The following is a 22,494-nucleotide window of genomic DNA, read 5'->3' on the forward strand; positions in this document are numbered from 1 at the left end:
TAAATATGATCAGAATACTCACTTACATTCACTTAAAAATTGAAACGTTAGCGCTACTGATTCAAAACACGAGCGCCAGTGATTGAATGTCAAAGCGCGGTTTGAACGCCCCCGCCCCCCAGCCGAACTGGAGGTTTTGATTGGTTTTGCAACCGAGTCAGACCTGTCTGTTATTGGCTGAAGTGCTTCAGATATGTCTGTTATTGGCTGAAGCGCAGGGCTCCACCGCAGTGGTTTTGAAAAGTGTCTGTCAAATGTGAGCTTGCGCTGTTGCTCTGTCGGCACCATAGACTGTAAAAAATAGGTCGACACCTTTGTCAAAGTACTTTGTACTTTTTATGAAATATAAATGTTGAGAAGTTGAATACTTTATTTTTATTTTACTCAAGTAAGAGTAAAAGTACCACAATTTAATAATACTCAAGAAAGTATAAAAAATTTAAAAATCTACTCAAGTACAGTAACGAAAGTATTTGTAATTAGTTACTTTCCACCACTGCCTAAGACGGTACCTGCGTATGTAAACCGCAGATGTCAGAATCATATGAGAACGTTAGTATGATGATTCTTGTAGGGTTGGGGATAGATTGAATGGCAGCAATAACATTTTCATTTTCATGGCAGTTATTGATGAAAGCCACTGCCTGAAGCAAGAACCTACGGAGGCGTATTGCATTCACTTGAAGAAAAAAAAAATCTACTCTGTTTTTCTGAATTAACGAGTTAATTTTTCATGAGAAAAAAAAATTTGCTCTGTTTTTCTGAATTAATGAGTTAATTTTTCAAGAGAAAAAAAGTTTTTCTCTGTTTTTCTGAATTAATGAGTTAATTTTTCATGGAATTTTTTTTTTGCTCTGTTTTTCTGAATTAACGAGTTAATTCAGAAAAAACAGAGCAAAAACTTTTTTCTCATGAAAAATTAACTCGTTAATTCAGAAAAACAGAGCAAAAAAAATTTCTCATGAAAAATTAACTCATTAATTCAGAAAAACAGAGAAAATTTTTTTTTCTCACGAAAAATTAACTCATTAATTCAGAAAAACAGAGTAGATTTTTTTTCTTCAAGTGAAAGCAATACGCCTCCGTAAGAACCTGCTTTTGTGCCTCATTGTTTTTGTTTTAACGGTTTGTTCTTGCCTCCTCAAGGCCTGTTCACACCATAAACATTGGTGTAAATATAAAAGAATAGAGTCCACAGCATAACTATAACGATAATAATCCTGAGAAACGATATCATTGGAATCACTTTCAGAACAAATTTCCCCAGCTGATCAAAATCAGAATCAATCCCGCTCTGCTGAGCTTGAGTATTAAAGTGACAGCCGACAAAACTGCAGCAAATGCTTAGGATAAACCGAATGGTATTGTTGGTGTGGACACCAATATCGTGATTGTTCTTGGTGTGAACAGGCCTTTACCTGTCTTGTGTATGAACTCTTAAGTTCCTTTCAGTTCTCCATTTCATAGTCAGTTTGTTCCAGTTAGTTCCTTTGTTCATTGACAACCCATTGACTCTTTCCCCAGCCTCAGGTCTGTCTTGACATTCTGTATCTTGTTAGCTCCCCTGTGTATAAATAGCCCCAGGTTTCAGTCAGTGTCAGTCGATGTCTTCGCTTGATTTGTCAAGTTCTTGCTTGATTTTTTCCTGTGTATAGTGTGCCTTTTGTTTCTTTAGTAAATACCGCTTGCATTCCTCTTCCCAGACAGAGCGCAGAGCTCCTGATTTTGTAATTTTGCAATGGGCCGTCAAACATGACATCCATTTTAGCTGTTTAATTGACTTATTTCTGAGTGCAACAGAACATTGATTCAATTAAGCATTGAGTTCATCCATCAGATAGTTTATTGTATAGAAAAGCTGAAAAGCGGCCCTATGTCAGTGAACAAGAAAGCCAGTGGAGGTGGACGTTATTACATTTTGAAGAAAAATTGACAAAACAATGTTTGGAATAAATCATACACCATATGGTTAGAAATGTGTATTAGGAGAGAATTTTGAATAATGTTGACTTGCTGACATTTATATTCTGCTTAGCACCTTATGCAACCGAGTGAATGTTCGCCTCCCAACTAAAGTTATATAAAATCACAGTTCCTCGAAATGTCACATCGACAGTCAAGCCATGTTAGCAGTCCACCAGGATTCGAAGACCTCTGAAGTGCACAGCCCCTTTGACAGTCTACCGGGATGAGCCTCAGAGGAGAACTATGAGACTTTTGTAAATAAATCAAATAAATACATTGTTTTGCTAGTATTTATATAACCAGACCAGTGCTTATATATAACCAGACCTAGACTTCTAGGGGGGCTAAGCAAAACCCCCAAATGACACCCAACCCCTTAAAGGCAGGGTAGGTTGTTTGTTTCTAAAACACTTTTTTTTCTCAAGTTTAAACTGTCTTTATATACCAATACAAATCTAAAATGTAAGTACTCTGTATAGACCAACGCCACTTTTGCGTCATCGAAGGGTAACGCCCCCTTTTGGGGGAAAACACCTCTATACTGTCTATGGGAAAACAAACGGATTCCCATGAGAACAGAACTCGCACTAGATCTGCAAAGTTTCTTGATAGCAAAAATGGCACAAACTTAAAGAAGCTAACGTTACTGAATACGGGGTTACAGAGGTGTCCCTTTGAAATGGTCGAAAACTGGATTAATGACCCCACACAGCGGCCAAATATGGACTATTCAGACATCTAACGTTAATCACCAAGTAAGCACGTAGCATTTTTTTCATTAACACTCACATTATGACAAACTAGATGATGAATGGATCATATTTAACTTGATTTAAGCTATTGACATAGTCTAATAAGGTAACGTTAGCTGCTAACAGCTTAGTCTTTCTAATAGCTAGTCGACAACAAAACTGTCAATAGCTTAAATCAAGTTAAATATGATCCAAGTGACATGGCCTCATCGTCTAGTAGTTTGTCATAGGCTACTGTGAGTGTGTAAATGATAAATAAATAAATAAATAAATAAATAAATAAAAAGGCTACTTACTTGGTGATTCCACGAGATAGTGGTAACGTTAGATGTCTGAATAGTCCATATTTGGCCGCTGTGTGGGGTCATTAATCCAGTTTTCGACCATTTCAAAGGGACACCTCTGTAACCCCGTATTCAGTAACGTTAGCTTCTTTAAGTTTGTGCCATTTTTGCTATCAAGAAACTTTGCAGATCTAGTGCGAGTTCTGTTCTCATGGGAATCCGTTTGTTTTCCCATAGACAGTATAGAGGTGTTTTCCCCCAAAAGGGGGCGTTATCCTTCGATGACGCAAAAGTGGCGTTGGTCTATAGAGCGAATGCAATGATTGGCTGGGCGACTGTCACTCTCCCTCGCTACCATGGCTACCACCTATATTAAGATCAAAGTGCCCCTTTTTTTGGTTTAAGCCACTGCCCTTCAAAATGTCAGTGCACGGCCCTGGGGCCAATGGCTCCCTGTGTGAGAGGTTTTGCTGAAGGAAACGTTCCACTCTCATCTGCCAGTGTTGATGTGATCTGTGCAAATATCCATCACTCACATCTCAACCCACCCTCAGCACTTTACAGCGTCTCATTCTTCATTTCCCCCTGCCGCCCACATCTAGTCTGTTTGTTCCAGATGAAACCCTCATTCTCTTTGACAAATGCACAGTCCATCATGCTAATGTGTTTTGGGAAGCAGTTGTTGTCTGGAAAGTCATTGCGAATCTAACTGTTAATTGTCTGTTTCGTTAGTTTGGATTTTGCACTGTAAGTTGCTTTAGTCATCTTGACTAGGCCTTTGGAACACAACCAAATGAATAAATAGGTTACAAAACAGCATACTTGTTGGACTAATAGTGGTGGCTGAATGAAGCTGTGTGTATACATGTCTCTCTACTGTTATAATTGTACAGTTATTGATGAAAAACACTTCCTAAACCAAGAAACTGTCTTCTATGTTAGGGTTTTGTTTTGAAGAAATGTTGACTAACGGAGTAGTTCACTTTTAAAAAAAATTTTGCTGATAATTTACTCACCCTCATGTCATCCAAGATGTCCATGTCTTTCTTTCTTCAGTCGAAAAGAAATTAAGGTTTTTATGGATTCTCTCCATATAATGGACTTCAATGGGAACCAAACGGTTCAAGGTCCAAATGAGAGCTTCAGTGCAGCTTCAAAGGGCTTTAAACGACACCAGACGATGAATAAGGGTCTCAACTAGGACCCTTCAAGTCATGACTCAAAAAAAGATTCGTTCATTTTGATGAACGAGTTTGAACAGGAGAGTCACGAACACTCACAGAACAGAGCAAGGCGAGCATTTGTGCTTATAAAACGTAAACTTTTTAAATTATTTTTGAAATCAGCGATCGTTTCGCTATAAGACCCTTATTCATCGTCTGGTGTCGTTTAAAGCCCTTTGAATAGTTTGCAGTGAAACTCTCATTTGGACCTTGAACCGTTTGGTTCCCATTGAAGTCAATTATATGGAGAAAATCCTGGAATGTTTTCATCAAAAACCTTAATTTCTTTTCGACTGAAGAAAGAAAGACATGGACATCTTGAATGACATGGGGATGAGTAAATTATCAGCAACGTTTTTTTTTTTTTTTTTTTAAAGTGAACTACTCCTTTAAGCTCCACAAGGAACAGAAATGATCTTCCTTGCTTACGTTAGAACAAAGATCAAATCTGCACTCAATTTCATAGTTAACATGGAACTGCATTCATAACCTCTTTTACTTCCAAAATACAACATAATATGAATACAAAATGGCTTTTTTAGCCTGAACTGTGAAATGTGGACATAGCATGTAATAACTGTTTAACTGTCCTATTATTGGTACTTTGACCTCAAACCTAATGCCCAGAATGTGGTGTTGAGCTTTAATAAACGATCTGTCTGGTTAGGATGCCAGAAAAAAAATCCTTAAATCCTGTTATATTCATGAAAAGAGGCCGCATAACCTCTAATCTCTCTATTCCGCTTGGAAAGATGCTCTGCCAGGGGTTGGTGGATATTCTTCTACATCATGTGTGCTGCTTAAAGGAGACAGGGTTGTTCCCAGCTGCTGCCAGCAATTTATGTCAAGCGTTACAATCAATTGGACCCTGAGATAAACATTTCACTATTAATTTTTTTGGTGCTTTATGAAATATAGCTGCGTGTAGCACAATACCTCTGCAGACATTATAATCTTGCTTTTAGACGGGGATTTATTTTACTCTTTAGACCCACTGCAATCTAACTAACATGTGGATCACTTTGTGTAGGAAATTCATTGAGTCTCTATTTGGGTCCTTTAGTGTTTTGGTGTTTTGGTTTGAGCACATCCGATTCTAATCCGAACATACAAGAGAGATGTGTTGTGATAAAAACATCAGCTTTCACATTATCTCTGCTTGTTAACATTCAACTAAAATATGGAGTGTATTTCTTGCCCAGCCTAAAATCCTTTCCATTACTCACCATCCACCATTATTAAGAATTACATCCTGCTGTAACATTCAGCAGCAAAACACTAATTAACATGTTGACTCACTGGAATCGCTTATCTTTGATGTTGGGAAGCAGCCGTGATAGGCTATACTGTGAGCGTGCTTTTCCTAACTTGTGTCTCTTTATGTCACAATACAGCTGTAAGGCTTTGAGCTGAAGTAAGTTCACAGTATGACAGCACTGATGAACGAATAATGCAAATGTACATGTTAAATGAATTGCTACCCTTCCATGTAATGTAATCTGCATCTGAGATGAATGTAGCACACAACTACCACTCTCCACTCTCAAATCACAAATTATATAACCTGCCAGCTAATCGACCAGACAATTAACTAGGACTGCACAATTAATAAAAAAAATATAAATAATGAAAAAATTAATAATCGACCTTACTATTCAATTATCATGAAAAGTGTTGATTACATCATTCCATTTAGGGGACACACACACACACACACACAAATTGCAGTGGTTGAAGATTATTACCAATCACAGGCATGTCCAATGTGCAATGCATTGGCAAATTGCAGGTATACAAATTGAATTTAGTCATTTAGCAAAAGCTTTTATCTTACACTCACAAGGAAAATCACAAGCAATATATTACACTGGAGCCAATAACACTTCTTAAGAGTTACCAAGAGTACAGAAGCTACATCAGCAATACAACAAAATATATTGTGCCCCTATTATACTATTTTAAAGGTTCCTAATTTTGTTTTTGAAGTCTCCTACAATAGGTTTACAAGCACCTGAGATTTCAAAAAATATATTTAATTTTCTCATAATATACATTGCAGCATCATATCTTTTCTCACAGTGTCTGAAAAGGTTAAATAAAGAGTTAAGAGTCTCTCTAAACCCCACCTTTCTCTGATTGGTCAGATGGCCCAGTCTGTTGTGATTGGTCTACTCTGCTCTGATTGGTCAGATGGCCCAGTCTGTTGTGATTGGTCTACTCTGCTCTGATTGGTCAGATGGCCCAGTCTGTTGTGATTGGTCTGCTCTTCTCTGATTGGTCAGATGGCCCAGTCTGTTGTGATTGGTCTACTCTGCTCTGATTGGTCAGATGTCCCAGTCTGTTGTGATTGGTCTACTCTGCTCTGATTGGTCAGATGGCCCAGTCTGTTGTGATTGGTATACTCTGCTCTGATTGGTCAGATGTCCCAGTCTGTTGTGATTGGTCTTTTCTGCGCTGATTGGTCAGATGGCCCAGTCTGTTTTGATTGGTCAGATGTCCCAGTCTGTTGTGATTAGTCTACTCTTCTCTGATTGGTCAGATGGCGCTGTCTGTTGTGATTGGTCTTTTCTGCGCTGATTGGTCAGATGGCCCAGTCTGTTGTGATTGGTCTACTCTGCTCTGATTGGTCAGATGGCCCAGTCTGTTGTGATTCGTCTACTCTGTTTTGATTGGTCAGATTGCCCAGTCTGTTGTGATTGGTCTACTCTGCTCTGATTGGTCAGATGTACCAGTCTGTTGTGATTGGTCTACTCTGTTTTGATTGGTCAGATGTCCCAGTCTGTTGTGATTGGTCTACTCTGCTCTGATTGGTCAGATTGCCCAGTCTGTTGTGATTGGTCTACTCTGCTCTGATTGGTCGGATGTCCCAGTCTGTTGTGATTGGTCTACTCTGCTCTGATTGGTCAGATTGCCCAGTCTGTTGTGATTGGTCTACTCTGCTCTGATTGGTCGGATGTCCCAGTCTGTTGTGATTGGTCTACTCTGCTCTGATTGGTCAGATGTACCAGTCTGTTGTGATTGGTCTACTCTGTTTTGATTGGTCAGATGTCCCAGTCTGTTGTGATTGGTCTACTCTGTTTTGATTGGTCAGATGTCCCAGTCTGTTCTGATTGGTCTACTCTGCTCTGATTGGTCAGATTGCCCAGTCTGTTGTGATTGGTCTACTCTGCTCTGATTGGTCAGATGGCCCAGTCTGTTGTGATTGGTCTACTCTGTTTTGATTGGTCAGATGTCCCAGTCTGTTGTGATTGGTCTACTCTGTTTTGATTGGTCAGATGTCCCAGTCTGTTCTGATTGGTCTACTCTGCTCTGATTGGTCAGATTGCCCAGTCTGTTGTGATTGGTCTACTCTGCTCTGATTGGTCAGATGGCCCAGTCTGTTGTGATTGGTCTACTCTGTTTTGATTGGTCAGATGGCCCAGTCTTTCGTGTTCTACCGCGTACAGCATGTGTTGGAAACCAAACACGCAATACCATATCTGAAATGAATTTCAGCTCCGGATCTTGCTCAGCATCATCATCTACGGTGTCTGCGTGTTGTTCACACTGTATTATGGCCAATAAAATAGCATCTGAATGTACGCGCAACGCGCCACTGACTTTAGACCAGGTTTTTTCTGGTCAGTGGCGCAATTGTTTTCTGGAACTGCAAAATAGCACTAGGGAATATTTGCGCCGACACACGCCTCCTTTTTGTGCCGACCCGCCCAGGGTGCGCAAGTTCATTCACTAGTTTGCCGGTGTTTGTCTGTGGAGGGAGAAGCCAGCTTTGCAAGGGTGCAAAATACGAATGATACATGCGTCGGTGTACAAAGTCAATTGCGCCCGGGTGCAAGATTGGGCCCATTAACTTTATTTATTGTGCGCTTTAATTTTTGAAACTTTGCCGACATTTTACACGAACAAACAGCTGTATTACACAAGGTCTCCCTCGGGCCGTACACCGCGGCCCCACCACCTGGCCGTCTCTGTAAATATATTATTTATTAAAAAAAAATCAATAACACTTTTGTTTTTCATGTTGCTAAGACCAATGGGAAGTCACTGTTCAGTTACTGCGTTGATTTACTGATGTATAAAACAACATTCAGTTTTCAGAAGCAAGTATTTAGTTTATTTTTAATGTGTGCATAAAGAATAAGGCATGCAATAGCAATGTAATTTTGAGCACACTAATAATTATAGTTAATAATCATATGCCAACTGTTTTTTTTAGTCTTCGTGAAAAATACTGTTAGTAACTGTCAAATTGATAGTAATATCCTAGTATCTAAAAGTACAATTTGAATTTCTCTTGAAATCAAGAAGCCAATATTGAGAAATGTGTTATAAATTGTAAAAATAAACAACAACAACAACAAAAACAGAGTTGATAGAAATCCCAGCAAAGACAATGTCAGCACATTGAAGCATTAAACAGAAAATTGATCTTGTGTAAAGAGTCAGAGAGGGTCAGAAAGGGCCACAGAATGAAGCCAGCATATGCTTAATGTGTTTTTGTAAGCACTGATGCTTATGATGAGGGGACAAGAAAGCTTAACAGATGTTACTGTATGTCAATAACACAGAATTCATAGATCGCTTACAAAGCCACAGATAGACAATCTGAGCATGACTCCATGATTTTTAAATTTTCACCCAAAGGTACTGGTTTCACATTCAGGTTGTCGGCCATTGCAACTCACAAACAGAAATAGAAGTGGGGACATGCCTTAGGGCTCTGCTTGAGCTCCTATTGAAAATCTGTTTTAAATGATAAATTGTAGATAGTGGGAATAATTCAGTTATACTACTTGAAGTGGGACTATTTCGAGTAGCAGATGGGATAAAATGTTGCCTCTAGACAGCAGAATCATGACCTTTTGTAAAATAGCCATTCAGCGTGGCCTCTATTGGGTTAAAACTGCATCAGCATGGGTAAATTAGATGCTATGTTAAAGAGAAACGTACCACAAATGACCAGTAAAAGGAGACGCACACACATTAATCAAAAAATTAATGACATTTTCTGAAAAACATGTTTTTGTGGAAAGCCGGTTGCATTTAAAATGTTTTAGGACAACATTGCAATCATTTCTAAAGCTTATTTAATTAGCATTTTATCATATCTGATCACAATACAAGCACTGTGACTAGAAACACAAAAAGATTTGATGCAATGGCCAAAGATGTGACCTTTCTTCCAGATGTGAAATCTATAAATGATCTTGAAATTGTGCCCAGCTGAATGGTTTCAGATCTCCGTCTTGTAAACGCAGCCTGATTAAGGTCATTACAGTTTTTCCTCAATTGTTTACACACAAATACTGGTACTTGAGACACAACATGTAACTCATTCACCACCCCCCTGAACCAATTCTGCTGAACTACAAGCACAATTCCTGCTTTACACTTTAAATTGCAGTTCTACTACACACAATTATCTGTATTTGGCACAATTTTCATGCAGAAAATCTCTTGTTTTCACAAGGAACACACTGCCATTCAAATATGCACACTCATCACATGGACAAACACTCATCACACACTTTTTCAATTAGCAATCAGAGTTTTAACATAAAAGAAACAGAAGAGAGGCTGCATTTTTTTTTTACTTCTTCTGTTGTTTTGTATGCAGACCACTGTATGTGCAATTTTGTACACTGTGTACATTGATTTGGTGGGAAAAGTAAATATATGTGTTACAGAATATTTGTCTGAGTATAAAAACAATATTCTCAAATATTTTACAACACATTTAGGTATGTACTGTGTAGTAAGTGTAACACTGTACAACAAAAAGGCCTAACCCAGATAGCAAACTGACATTGAATCAACGTGGAAATATGACATTGAAACAACGTTGATCTGACATTGTTTTGCTCATCGAATTAACGTTGAACCAACGTCAGACGCGTCATTCTTTCAAAACTAACGGAAAATCAACTTGAAATCAATGTTGTTTCAACGTTATGAAAGCAAACCAATTTTCGATTTCATTTAGCTTTGAAGAATGCCGCGTCTGACGTTGGTTCAACGTTAATTCGATGAGCAAAATCGACGTTGTTTCAATGTCATGAGAGACGTCGTTTCCACGTTGATTCAATGTCAGTTTGCTGTCTGGGAAGTCATTATGATGAATGGAGAAGAAGTGTTTAACATCGAGCTGCGCACATCAGTTTTCAACTGGTTCTTATAAATGTCTATTTATATGATTGGTTTGTGTGTCATTTGAAAACAAAATACCATTTTGAGAAGAAATAACATTGTTTTGAACATGGTTTTGCCCATTGTGTGTGTGTTTTTTGATTTGTGTGTAGAGTTCTGAGAGCATGAGGCATGCATTCAGAAAATGTGTGTAAACAATCGAGAAAAACAATTGAGAAAAAAAACAGCCTGTTCTCACTCTTTAGCGTCACATAGAACGCTATATGACAAAACGGCGCTATACTACGCACATGGCACCCTTTATCGTTAATATAACACGCGAACCCAAGTCGTTATAAATCCTTTAGCGTAATATGAGACTACCCTACCCTACCCCACACCTAAAACTACTCATCACAGTGCGTTATATTACTGTAACAATAACGGGTGCCATGTGCGTAGTATAGCGCCGTTTCGTTCTATATGACGCTAAAGGATGAGAATGCGTTGGAAAAAACTGTTAATGTCCAAATGCTTTACTCCCCAGACAGTAACATAGCGTCGGCCCAGATCTGCACCGTGTGGAATCCACATGTACCAAATGTGGGCCAAATCTGGGCAGACACACTATGTTGCTGTCTGAGTGGAAAATGGCGAGTGGCAAGAATTGCTTAGATTTCCAAATTACTGCAGTTCTCCGACTCTCTGACACAAGGAAACTGAGAACTTTTCCATGTCAAAGACTGCTTTTATAAATATGACTGTCGATGTGGATTTAGCATAGCGCCAGTGTTGTAGTCGAGACCACCTCACTCGAGTCCGAGTCGAGACCGAGACCAGAGAGAGTCGAGTCTGAGTCGAGTCCGAGACCAGAGACGGTCGAGTCCGAGTCGAGACCAGTGAGGGTTGATTACCTAATTTACTTTTATTTACTTAGAGAAATCCTTTTTTTTTTTTTTTTTTTTTTTACTGAATTTACTTAGAGTTTAAAAAATATGATCAGTTTAGGGTAAAAAGGCCACATAGTAGGTGGTGTTAAAAGTAATTTTATTACAATTTGTCATGCGCAGTTGCGCACTAGAAAATCACCAATCACTGGGCGTGTCAATCAATTTAAAGAAATACTTTATTAACAAACATTAATAATCATGAAAAATATTTTTAATTGAACTCGAGTGGACTCGGGAATAAGTCCGAGTCCTAAAAAAAAAATGTTCGAGTACGAGTCAATTCCGAGTCCAAATGGACACGAGTCCATGACAAGACCAAGACCATTAAAATATGGTCTCGAGACCGAGTCCGAGTCTCGAGAACTACAACACTGCATAGCGCACTATGGGCTCTATCTTGCACCAAGTGCAAATGACTTCATACACAAACGCATGTGTCATTCCTATTTTGTACGCGCGCAAAGCAGGATTTTTCCCTCAAAAGACGCACGTCGGTAAACTAGGAAATTAACTTGCTCTCCCTGGGCGGATCGGCGCAAAAAGGAGGCGTGTTTCGGCGCAAACATTCCCTGGTGCTATTTTACACTTCCAGAAAACAATTGCGCCACTGACCAGAAAAAAACCTGCTCTAAAGTCAGTGGCGCGTTGCGCAATGTTCATAATGCTATTGTAAGCGCGCATACTTGGCCATAATGTAGCGGGTACACAACGCTGACACTGATTCTCTCATCAACACAGATGCAGCAGTTTTTATTTTTGCAAATCATACATTATAACAAGGAAAAATATTAACACATGAGGGAAATCATTGTGGTTTACATGAAGATGAAAAAAACGAATTACCCATTTTTTAAGGCTAATTGTAGTACTGAAGGATCAGACCTGTTCACCCAATAGTGGCAAGAAACATACGTATATAATGTTTAATCGACGCTGATGTGCCAGAGTTTCTCCCATCCCCATACAACGTCACCTCTCTGTCTTTTAACTGTCCTGAAAAGAACGTCGGTCTCATCGGCTGTGAACGCTCCTGGCGCGCACCTGGTAAACTCGCCGTTATAATAACAATCCGCTATGCAACATGCGCACCTGTTCTTAAAGGGTATGTTGGATGGCGCTCTGATTGGTTTATTTCACGTTACGCTCAAACCACACCTATGAATAAGGAAGCTACTTCAGACCAACCCCTTTTAGATTTGCGCCAGGCGCAAGAGGCATTTATCCCGCCGGGAAAATAGCAACAGCGCCGGGACCCGCCCACAAAGTTACTTGCGCTTTGCGCTTTGACACTTGCGTTTCAGATCGTTAAAATAGGGCCCTATAAGTTTAAATCTGTGCAGACATTTTAAAAACGAGGCCCCAAGTTTATGCAGACAACTTTAACACTGTTTTCCTGTCTTATGTATAGACACAGGAAGACATGTAACAATTTTTTTCATCCCTATGAATGCACAAACTGTTAAACCTACACTAGCAGTGGCATGCAGACACTGGGAGGATGACTGTGAAGATGCTGTGTGTGCGTGTGTGGTCTCAGTGACGGCAGGGTTGAGTGGAGCCATCATTTGTTGCGGTCAGACACCTCACTTTTCATCAGCTCAATTCTGCTGTATCCATGGCAACACTTCAGCTAGTCGTGCCCTTGGGATGCATTTCTTGACAGTATTACTCTGTCTCCATTGCTGAAAAGGTTGGCCCAATGCTGTAACATTGTTTTGTATGCATGTGTGTCCTCTCTTCTTGGACCTTTTGTCTTGTTTTGTGTATCCGTGACTTGTCTGTGTGCATGTAGCAAAAGAATCGATTTGATTAACAGATAATGACGGCAGCTCTTTTGGGTCGTCTCACTAATGTCATTACAGTATTGTATAACCCAATTAGAAGTGATGTTCTCTAAATTACCGTTATTTACCAGCATACTGTATCAGTCAACCTAAACCTGTCACCAAACAAGTATCTGCAACCTCTGGTAATTATAATACATATGTCAATATATACTTCTTTTCAAATATAAAGACGGTAACACTTTATTTTAAGATCACTGTTACACGTACATGTACTTACTATGGTAATAACAATAAATTATGCATAAATACAAGTAACTAACCCTACACCAAACCCAACTGTAACTTTATAGTAAGTACATGTAGTTTTTATTTGATAAGTACAATGTAACGCCTTATGAACAATGTCGATCCATTAGCATTAATATTATAATTGTGTGCTCCCTAAATTTCCTCCACACCTATCTCGCGTCTTTATGGACCTCGCTTTGTTGGAACAGGAACATGACTGCCCAAACTGTTCCCACAAAGTTTAATTTAAGTTTACTCAAAGGGAGCATAAATTGTCCAAAATGATATGCAGAAGCATTAAGAGTTCCTTTCACTGGAACTAAGGGGCCAAGCCCAACCCATGAAAAACAACCCAACATCATAATCTCCCATCCACCTTTACACTTGGCACAATGCAGTTACACCTGGCCACCACCAAACCCAGACTCATCCATCGGATTGCCAAACAGAGAAGCGTAATTCGTCACTTCAGAGAACACATCTCCACTGCTCTAGAGTCCAGGGTAACACTTTAGAATATACAGTTCCTTCGTTAATTGATAACTACACAAGAACCAATGAGTAACACAATATTAACAATCTAGTAACTATTCTTAACTAACAAGAAACTCTGATTAACGAACTAGTAAGTAGTAGCGCACAGACGAAAGTGTTACTAGATACTTCTGTGGGAATTACTAATTATTTGGATCCGTATTATAAAGTGAAGATCATTGGAACTAACTAGTAATTACTCAAGTGTTACTACATGATCTAGTCATGATTTGTGCAAACGTTGAGATTTTTGGTGAACTTTGGTATACTTTTAGAAAATGTCTTCAGTAACACTTGAGTAATTACTAGTTAGTTCCAATGATCTTCACTTTATAATACGAATCCAAATAATTAGTAATTCCCACAGAAGTATCTAGTAACACTTTCATCTGTGAGCTTTTACTTACTAATTCGTTAATAATAGTAGCTTTTAGTTAATAGTAGTTACTAGATTACTAATAAACTTTTTCAGTAGTTCTCTGGGAAGTATTAAAAAAATAGTAGTTATTGATTACTTAATAGTGAACTACCACTTTCATCGGTGCGCTATTACTCAACGCATTCTCACCCCAAGGCGTCACCTTTGACCATGCTTCAATATTTAACGTTTTAGGCGCCCTGTAGCGTCACTTACATGACGCGATCCTACGGCGTCATCTAACTGATGCTAAAGAAAAGCGTCAGTTAGAGGACGCGGTTAGGTTTAGGTCTGGGGTGGGGGTAGGGTACACGCGATCCTAGGGCGTCATCTAACTGACGCTAAAGGGCTCCTAAAGCGTCAGATATTGAAGCATGGTCAAAAGCATGGTCAGTTAGCTGACGCCTTGGGGGTGAGAATGGGCTGTATTACTTACTAGTTCGTTAATCAGAGTTTCTTGTTAGTTAATAATAGTTACTAGATTGTTAATATTGTGTTACTCATTGGTTCTTGTGTAGTTATTCATTAACGAAGGAACTGTATTCTAAAGTGTTACCGAGTCCAGTGACGGTGTGCCTTGCACCACTGCATCCGACGCTTTGCGTTGCACTTGGTGATGTAAGGCTTGGATGATGCTTCTCGGCCATGAAAACCCATTCCATGAAGCTCTATGCACTGTTCTTGAGCTATTCTGAAGGCCACGTGAAGTTTGGAGGTCTGTAGATATTGAAAGTTGGCGCCTCACCATGCACTGACCCCGCTCTGTGATTTTACGTGGCCTACAGTACCACTTCGTGGCTTTCAAACAGCTTCTACTTTGTTATAATACCATTAAACGTTGATTGTGGAATGTTTAGAAGTTTGGACTTATTGGGGCGGCAGTGGCTCAGTGGTTCATGTCGGTTGTCTACAAACCGGAAGGTTGGTGGTTCAATCCCTGATTCCACCTGACCAAATATCGAGGTGTCCATGAGCAAGACACCTAACCCCAGCTACTACCGACGAGCAGGGTGGGGCTTTGTATGGCTGACATCACCGTCGGTGTATGAATGGGTGAACATGAGGCAAAATGTAAAGTGATTTGGTGGCCATTGGGTCTATGAAAGCGCTATATAAATGCAGTCCACTTTTACCATTTATTGCACAGGTGGCAACCTATCACGGTACCAGGCTTGAATTTACTGAGCTGCTGAGAGCGACCCATTCTTTCACAAATGTTTGTAGAAGCGTCCGTATGCTTAGGTGCTTGATTTGATAAAACTGTGGCCATGGAAGTGATCACACACATGAATTCAATGATTTTGGTAATATAGTATATATGGAGGCCTATCTCTCCATAAGCACAGATTTTATTTAATAGGCTAGGTTATCCTTGTTTCCAGGGGTACTTAAGTTCCTTTGATTCTGTTCTTTGCCGTCTCGTCTCATCTGTGGTTAAGATGTGTTGGATTGCTGTTCTCTGTTTGTGGATGTAAAGACTGCCTGTCCCTTCATCTTCGTGTCTGTGTGCGTTTACAACACAGCACTGTGACACTCAGTTTAAACTAGTGAAGACAAATGAAATCTTTAGGAATTTTAGGAGAAACATCAGGGGCAAAGTTGATACTTAAATTAAACATGACTGAAACTTACACAGCAAAATCCCCAGTGTTAAATTAACACTGAGAGTGTTAAATTAACACCGAGAAGTGAGAATTATATAAACTCTGAGCAGAGTGTTAAACGAACACTGAATCAGTGTTAAAGTTAATGAGATAATTAAGTGAATAATTGAATGATGATTGAGCATCATTGAAGACACCTGATGTTAACAAGCAGAATCACTGAAGGAGAAAAACAGAAATTTTATGTCACCATTATGGAGATTAGTGTTTGGTTTAGTTGGGCTCTTGACCCTTAATTCTTTAACTTTAGATTTTGTCTGGCTGTTGTCTGTGACTTATAACAGCCAGATGAAAAAAGGCGATCTGATGGTGTTGGTTGTGTTTCAACACAATCATCAATTGACCTGAGTCGTTGAACTTGTCAAGAGCATAAATTCTGAGTTAAAATTACCTTAAGGATTTTAGCAGCATGGTCATTTTAGGACATAACATTTTTAACGTTTTCAATGAAAAATGATTTAAAAAAATATCCCAAAATATTTTATATAGGCACACACAGACATCAAGAATTAACACACTAATCTCAGCAATGGTGGCAAACAGATCACCTCTGAACATAAGATCATTATTTATTAACGCAGCAATGCATGATGGGAGCCATGAATGAGTTTTGATTGGTGGCACCAAGAATGCAATGCAACATGATTTATAACTGTTACCATTCTTGAGATTCAAAGGCTAATTATTGATGTCTGTGTGTCTCAACATTGTAAAGAAGTAAAAAATTATATAAGAAAAGCTTTTAAGAAATTATTTTGAATATTCTGTAGATATTGAGAATATTATGCTGCACAAGGTCAATGCTGCTATAATTAATAAAGTAAACCTCACTCAGAAATTAGAATCTATATAAATTCAGTGATTCAGGTTAAATGATTATGTTAAAACAGAACCATCACCATCAGATCACCTTTTCTATTTGTTCATCTGGCTGTTATAACTCATGTACAGCAGCCAAACAAAATCTAAAGTTAAAGAAATAAGGGTCAAGAGCCCAACTAAACCAAACACTGATCTCCATAATGGTGACTTAAAATTCTGTTTTTCTCCTTCAGTGATTCTGCTTGTTAACATCAGGTGTCTTCAATAATGCTCAATCATCACTCAATTATTCACTTAATTATCTCATTAACTTTAACACTGCTTCAGTGTTCATTTAACACTCTGCTCAGAGTTTATATAATCCACACTCTCAGTGTTAATTTAGCACTGGGGGATTTTGCTGTGTAGATGTGAAATAGTAACCTCTGACCAATAACGTCATACTTTGTCAAGTTTCTAGGCCAAATATGATTTTTATGTATAAATGTACCATACTTATTGTATATTGTTCATAGTACTTTAGTGTAAGTGGTTAAGTTGTCAACTTTGCTCAACTCATGACTTCATTGTATATCATTGCTGGGACGGTGCTGGTGATGACCGGAGGATGCCATGCTTCTTGGTGAAGAAGATCCACATCTCTCCTCCATCCATACTGGCCAGAGGTCTTCACACGCATTCACATGTATCATGGCATTCACCTGATGGAAAGTAAACCCTCGTGACACTTCCCGTCCCATCCAGAGTGCAGTTCCCCTACAGCACATGAGTCATCGTGCTGGGTGATGTTAAGGTTACTGCAGCCTTAAATACCGATTTCCACAGCAGCCCGGAGTGTTTATAACATACAGAGGGAAGAAAGTGCTAGAAAGAGTCTGGGGTGAATAAACAAGCCGATGTACTGTAGCCGTGACCTTCAGAAACTGCCGGGAGGCACATGATGACTGAAGATTGTCACTTTGTTGTGGCATATTCACCGGCAGACGCCAGCAATCTCGGCCTGGCCTGCAATATTTCACTTGCTTTGTCTCGTTCTTTCACTCTCTGAGTAAATCCACTGCACGGAATAAAACAAGTCTCGGCTGAAATCTATTATTTGTGTGGCCTTGAGTGATGTGCAGGTTCACACTGGCTCTAAGAGATTTAAATGCTTTTTGCATAATGTATCTTAGAGTATTCCATAAGGGCTTTGAATATTCTGTTTACTAATCAAGTCTTTTACATAAGTCATGACTTTAACAGAGAGACACATGCATTACTAGCAATGTACAATAACAGTTACATGTGAATTATTAACTAAGATAGCACACATACGAGTCGGATGAAACAGAGAGGTAATTAATTTTGCAGAACAAATTGGCGTAAGCACTGGAAACCTACATAGCGATGACATTCTGTGGATTATATGCTAAACAGATAATTAAATGTTATCAGAAATGGCTGGTTTATTGTTGGTTGGTTGTAGTCTCATTGGATATTAAAGCCATTCGTTGTGTGAGCTTGTCATAATTTAATGTAGCCTGTTTAATTGTAATCGTCAGAGAATTAGAGTGGAAAAAAGTCATCAGCTAATATAACTAAATGATAACACTTTTTTGCCAATAAATAAATATATAAAAGAAGTGTACCACAGAGATTTGGATGTTGCATTAGTGATGTAGACTGGATCAAAATTCTTGGATTATGACTATTTAAAATATCAAATCCCTATTATTATTGGACTACTAGCAGGTTATTTAGACTTGGTGTTATAGGACTCTGCTGAATTTTGGCGATGTGAGGGTAACACTTTACTTGAAGGGGTGTGCATAAGACCGACATGACACCTTCATAACCATGACATGACATATGAAGGAGGTCCCATGCATGTTTATAACAACAAAGTGTCATTCACTCAATCATGACATTGATTATGCAATTATGACATTGTTTGAGATGTCTTTGTCATGACAACTTACTAAGACAACACAACCTGTCATAAAAATATCATAAACATGACATAGCAGATTAATTATCAAACTTAAGAAACCACTTAGCTTTATGGGTTAACATTACATTAAACTGTCATGTGACTGGTTTTGGCATTGGCTGTCATGAGGCCATTGTCAATGTCAAAGCCAACCACATGACAGTTTAATGTTATGTTATAAATAAAGCTAAGTGCTTTCTTAAGTTTGATAATTAATCTATGTCATGTTTATGACATATTTATGACAATTTATGATGTCTTGTTAATGTCAAGTTATCATTACCAAGACACTGACAGGTTATGATGTTATTGGTTTATGCTAAGGTGTCATAACAAAGACATCTTAAACAATGTCATATTTGCATTCAAAATGTCATAACTGAGCGAATGACACTTAATGACAGTTGTCATAAACATGCATAAACCTCCTTCATATTCATAATATGTCACGTCATAATTATGAAGGTGTCATGTCAGTCTTATGCACACCCCTTATGCAAGTTAAGTGTTACTATTGAGAGTAGCAAATGGATCCAAAAAGGTATTATGATAGAGAGACAAATTGTTACGATTTACGAGGCTAGCGGTTAGCGGAGATGGGTTAGAGAATTGGGGAAGTGTCACACCGTGATCTGAATGAGATGCATGACGCAGAGATAACACTAAAGATACTTTTAAAGGGATAGTTCACCCAAAAATGAAAATTGTGTCAGTAATTACTCACCTCATGTTTTTTCCAACCTCGTAAGACCTTCGTTCATCTTTAAGAACACAAATTAAGATATTTTTGATGAAATCTGAGAGCTGGATCACTCCTGCATACTAGTCCATAGCCTTCTTGAGGGATTGAAACTTGCCGGCCTCGATAAGTTATTAAAGACTTCGTTAAAATCGTAACTTTATCAAGCGACGAGAATACTTTTTGTGCGTAAAAACAAACAAAAAATGACGACTTTATTTCAACTATTCACTTCCTTCTCTATGGGCATCTAGTCAGTTAACGTAGTGTGATAGCGTAGAGCTACATCACACGTAGGCTCACTATTGGCCGACGCTGATCATGTGTGATGCGTGTGACGTACAATAACGGATCATATGATGTTAAACTAGTAACCTGACTCGAGGGCTGATGAATAGTTGAAATAATGTCATTATTTTTGTGGGTGTTTTTGCGAACAAAAAGTATTCTCGTCGCTTGATAGTTAAAATTGAGCCACTGTAGTCATTCGGACTATTTTAACTATGTCTTTAATAACTTTTCGAGGCCGGCAAGTTTCAATCCCTCAAGAAGTCTATGGACTAGTATGGAGGAGTGATCCAGCTCTCAGATTTCATCAAAAATATCTTAATTCATATTCCGAAGATGAATGAAGGTGGATGACTACAACATGAGAAAACAAGTCAACGAGGGAATTAAATGAGTAACACAGTCTCATCCCAAGAAGTCATATAACTGACGTCTTGGGACGTCTTGTGACCATACGTCAACATCCGCCTTTTTAGGGTACCCTTAAACGTCGGTTACATGACGATCCCGGGCCGTCATACAACTGACGCTTTACCTTTAACGTCGGTTAGGTGACGGGGTAGGTTTAGGTCTGGGGTAGGGTTAGGATCCGATAACGTCATCTAACCGACGTTTAAGGGTACCCTAAAAAGGCGGATGTTGACGCATGGTCAAAAGACGTCCCAAGACGTCAGTTATATGACGTCTTGGGATGAGACTGCGCTGAAATGAGACACCGATGATACTCAAAAGTAACTAAAGAAATGTTGACAAAAGAAAAGTTAAACACAAACTAAGGAGGCATTTACACAACACCGTTTTCAAGTAAAAATGTTAAACTTTTTATGCATTTGGTCATTTATTTCTACGACTACGAAAACTCAAAATTATGAAACGGCTTTTAAAGTGCATGTTTTTAAAAATAATACCGTCGTCGCCTCTGTGCGAACTACTAAAATACAAATTTGTGAAAATGTTGATGTCATACGCGCATGTGTATTAGCCTACGTGTCAATGGGCATATAGTGTTTCTTTACAAAGTGACATTGACAACTACTGGCTTGGCATGAATAATACAGCGTTTTTGTATTATTCGTGTTTTGACAAGTACGTGGAAAACTGAATGGAAACAAGAAACAGACACCTGAACAAGAAGACAAAAAAACCCCTCAAAATAATCTTGACAGGAAGGTGACAGCATATGAAACAATGTCTTATAAGTTACCTGAAATGATAGACATTTAATGGAGAGAGTGAGGCAAATATTTGATGTTTATTAAGGATACAGGAAAGCAACCTGGAGAATAGGAATATAAGAATAGGAATAATATATTTGATCATATTTTTCCCTCCTATTACCTTTAAAAAAATAACGTCTCGGTTACGGATGTAACCCTCGTTCCCTGAGTAGGGAACGGAAACGTTACGTCAGAAGTGACGGAGATTGGGGGTTTCGCATAGAAAGCCAATCTCCGTCACTTCTGACGTAACTCGAAGTGACTACGAAAGGGAACGTCTCGGTTACGGATGTAACCCTCGTTCCCTGAGTAGGGAACGGAGACGTTACGTCAGAAGTGACGGAGATTGGCTTTCTATGCGAAACCCCCAATCTCCGTCACTTCTGACGTAACTCGAAGTGACTACGAAAGGGAACTGTTGCCTACCCATGTTACGGTTTGATATACTGTAATACATTTATTTGTAAAATGGAGTGTGGTTGAAGGGGGGAAAATGTGTTATCATTAAAACAAAATAAGTGATTTAAAAAAAAATGCATCATACGAACTCTTATCAATTACATCTTTTCTCTTCTTTTTCCTCGCAGGTGAATGTGTACAAAACAGAGCCAGCCTCCTGAAGCGGTTCACCCAGTCCGGTTCTGTCCTTTCAGGGGATGGCCCGGGTCCAGGATGGGCACACAGAGGAATATGACAGGTGCAGTCATTAATAAGCCTCTTATGTCAAATGAGAACAACGAGCAACATAAAAAGAGGCATCACCTTATCTCCACACACGCAGCGAGGAAATGACCTCATCTACACAACACTGAATCAAAAAATGGCACAGAGCATTGATGTTTTTATTATTGAGCAGCTGTTATGCGAGATACTGAGAAAACTCTCTGTATAAATGTAATCGCCTGTCCTTGTGCTGGGCTAGTTATGCAAATAGGGGACAGTAAAAAGCATGTTCACCATTTGTGTCAGCCTAGAAATGAGATTTCCTTCTTGGATACTGGAGTCCTCTGTTGTCTTGTTCCTCAGCTCTGTGATGTTAGAGGACAGTCAGGATGGCATGGACAGTGGTAGCCTGACTCCTGGCTCAGCTCGACAGGTCTGCATCCAGCGCCATCCAAGCCACGGCTTTGGTTTCATTGCCGGCAGCGAACGGCCTGTCGTTGTTCGCTCTGTCTCAGCGGGTAAGACACGTCTCTGTGGGCCAGATGTCTACTGTCCCCTGACTGTGCTGTGCCAGCCAATCAGCTTCATCTCTTTTTAAAGGCTTTGGAGTCGTTCAGATTTTAGATGACTTTAATCAAATGGGAATTCAGATACTTGAGGTGTATGATTATGTTTCTGTTTGATGCCTTGATAAGATAAGTGTGAAAATCCACTGTAGGATGTAGGTTATTACAACTTGCCTTAGGAAAGAAGTGTAACTAAAATGATTCTGTGATCTACTGTATATCAACATGTATTTTAGTAC

General features: G+C 39.0%; 1 protein-coding gene across 2 annotated transcripts in view; it reads left to right on the forward strand.

The window, feature by feature from the left end:
* The window catches only part of frmpd3 (FERM and PDZ domain containing 3), a 221,731-nt gene that overhangs the window by 173,430 nt on the left and 25,807 nt on the right, over positions 1-22,494 (forward strand). For both annotated transcript variants that reach the window (XM_089134694.1, XM_089134697.1), the window contains exons 3-4: positions 21,614-21,723; positions 22,053-22,207. In XM_089134694.1, coding sequence (XP_088990820.1) covers positions 21,683-21,723; positions 22,053-22,207 — 196 coding nt within the window. In that variant the 5' untranslated portion in view covers positions 21,614-21,682. The remainder of the gene's footprint in view (positions 1-21,613; positions 21,724-22,052; positions 22,208-22,494) is intronic.

Source organism: Pimephales promelas, chromosome 9 (genome assembly GCF_988280905.1).
Source record: "Pimephales promelas chromosome 9, fPimPro1.hap1.1, whole genome shotgun sequence".
In the NCBI taxonomy this organism is placed as follows: domain Eukaryota; kingdom Metazoa; phylum Chordata; class Actinopteri; order Cypriniformes; family Leuciscidae; genus Pimephales; species Pimephales promelas.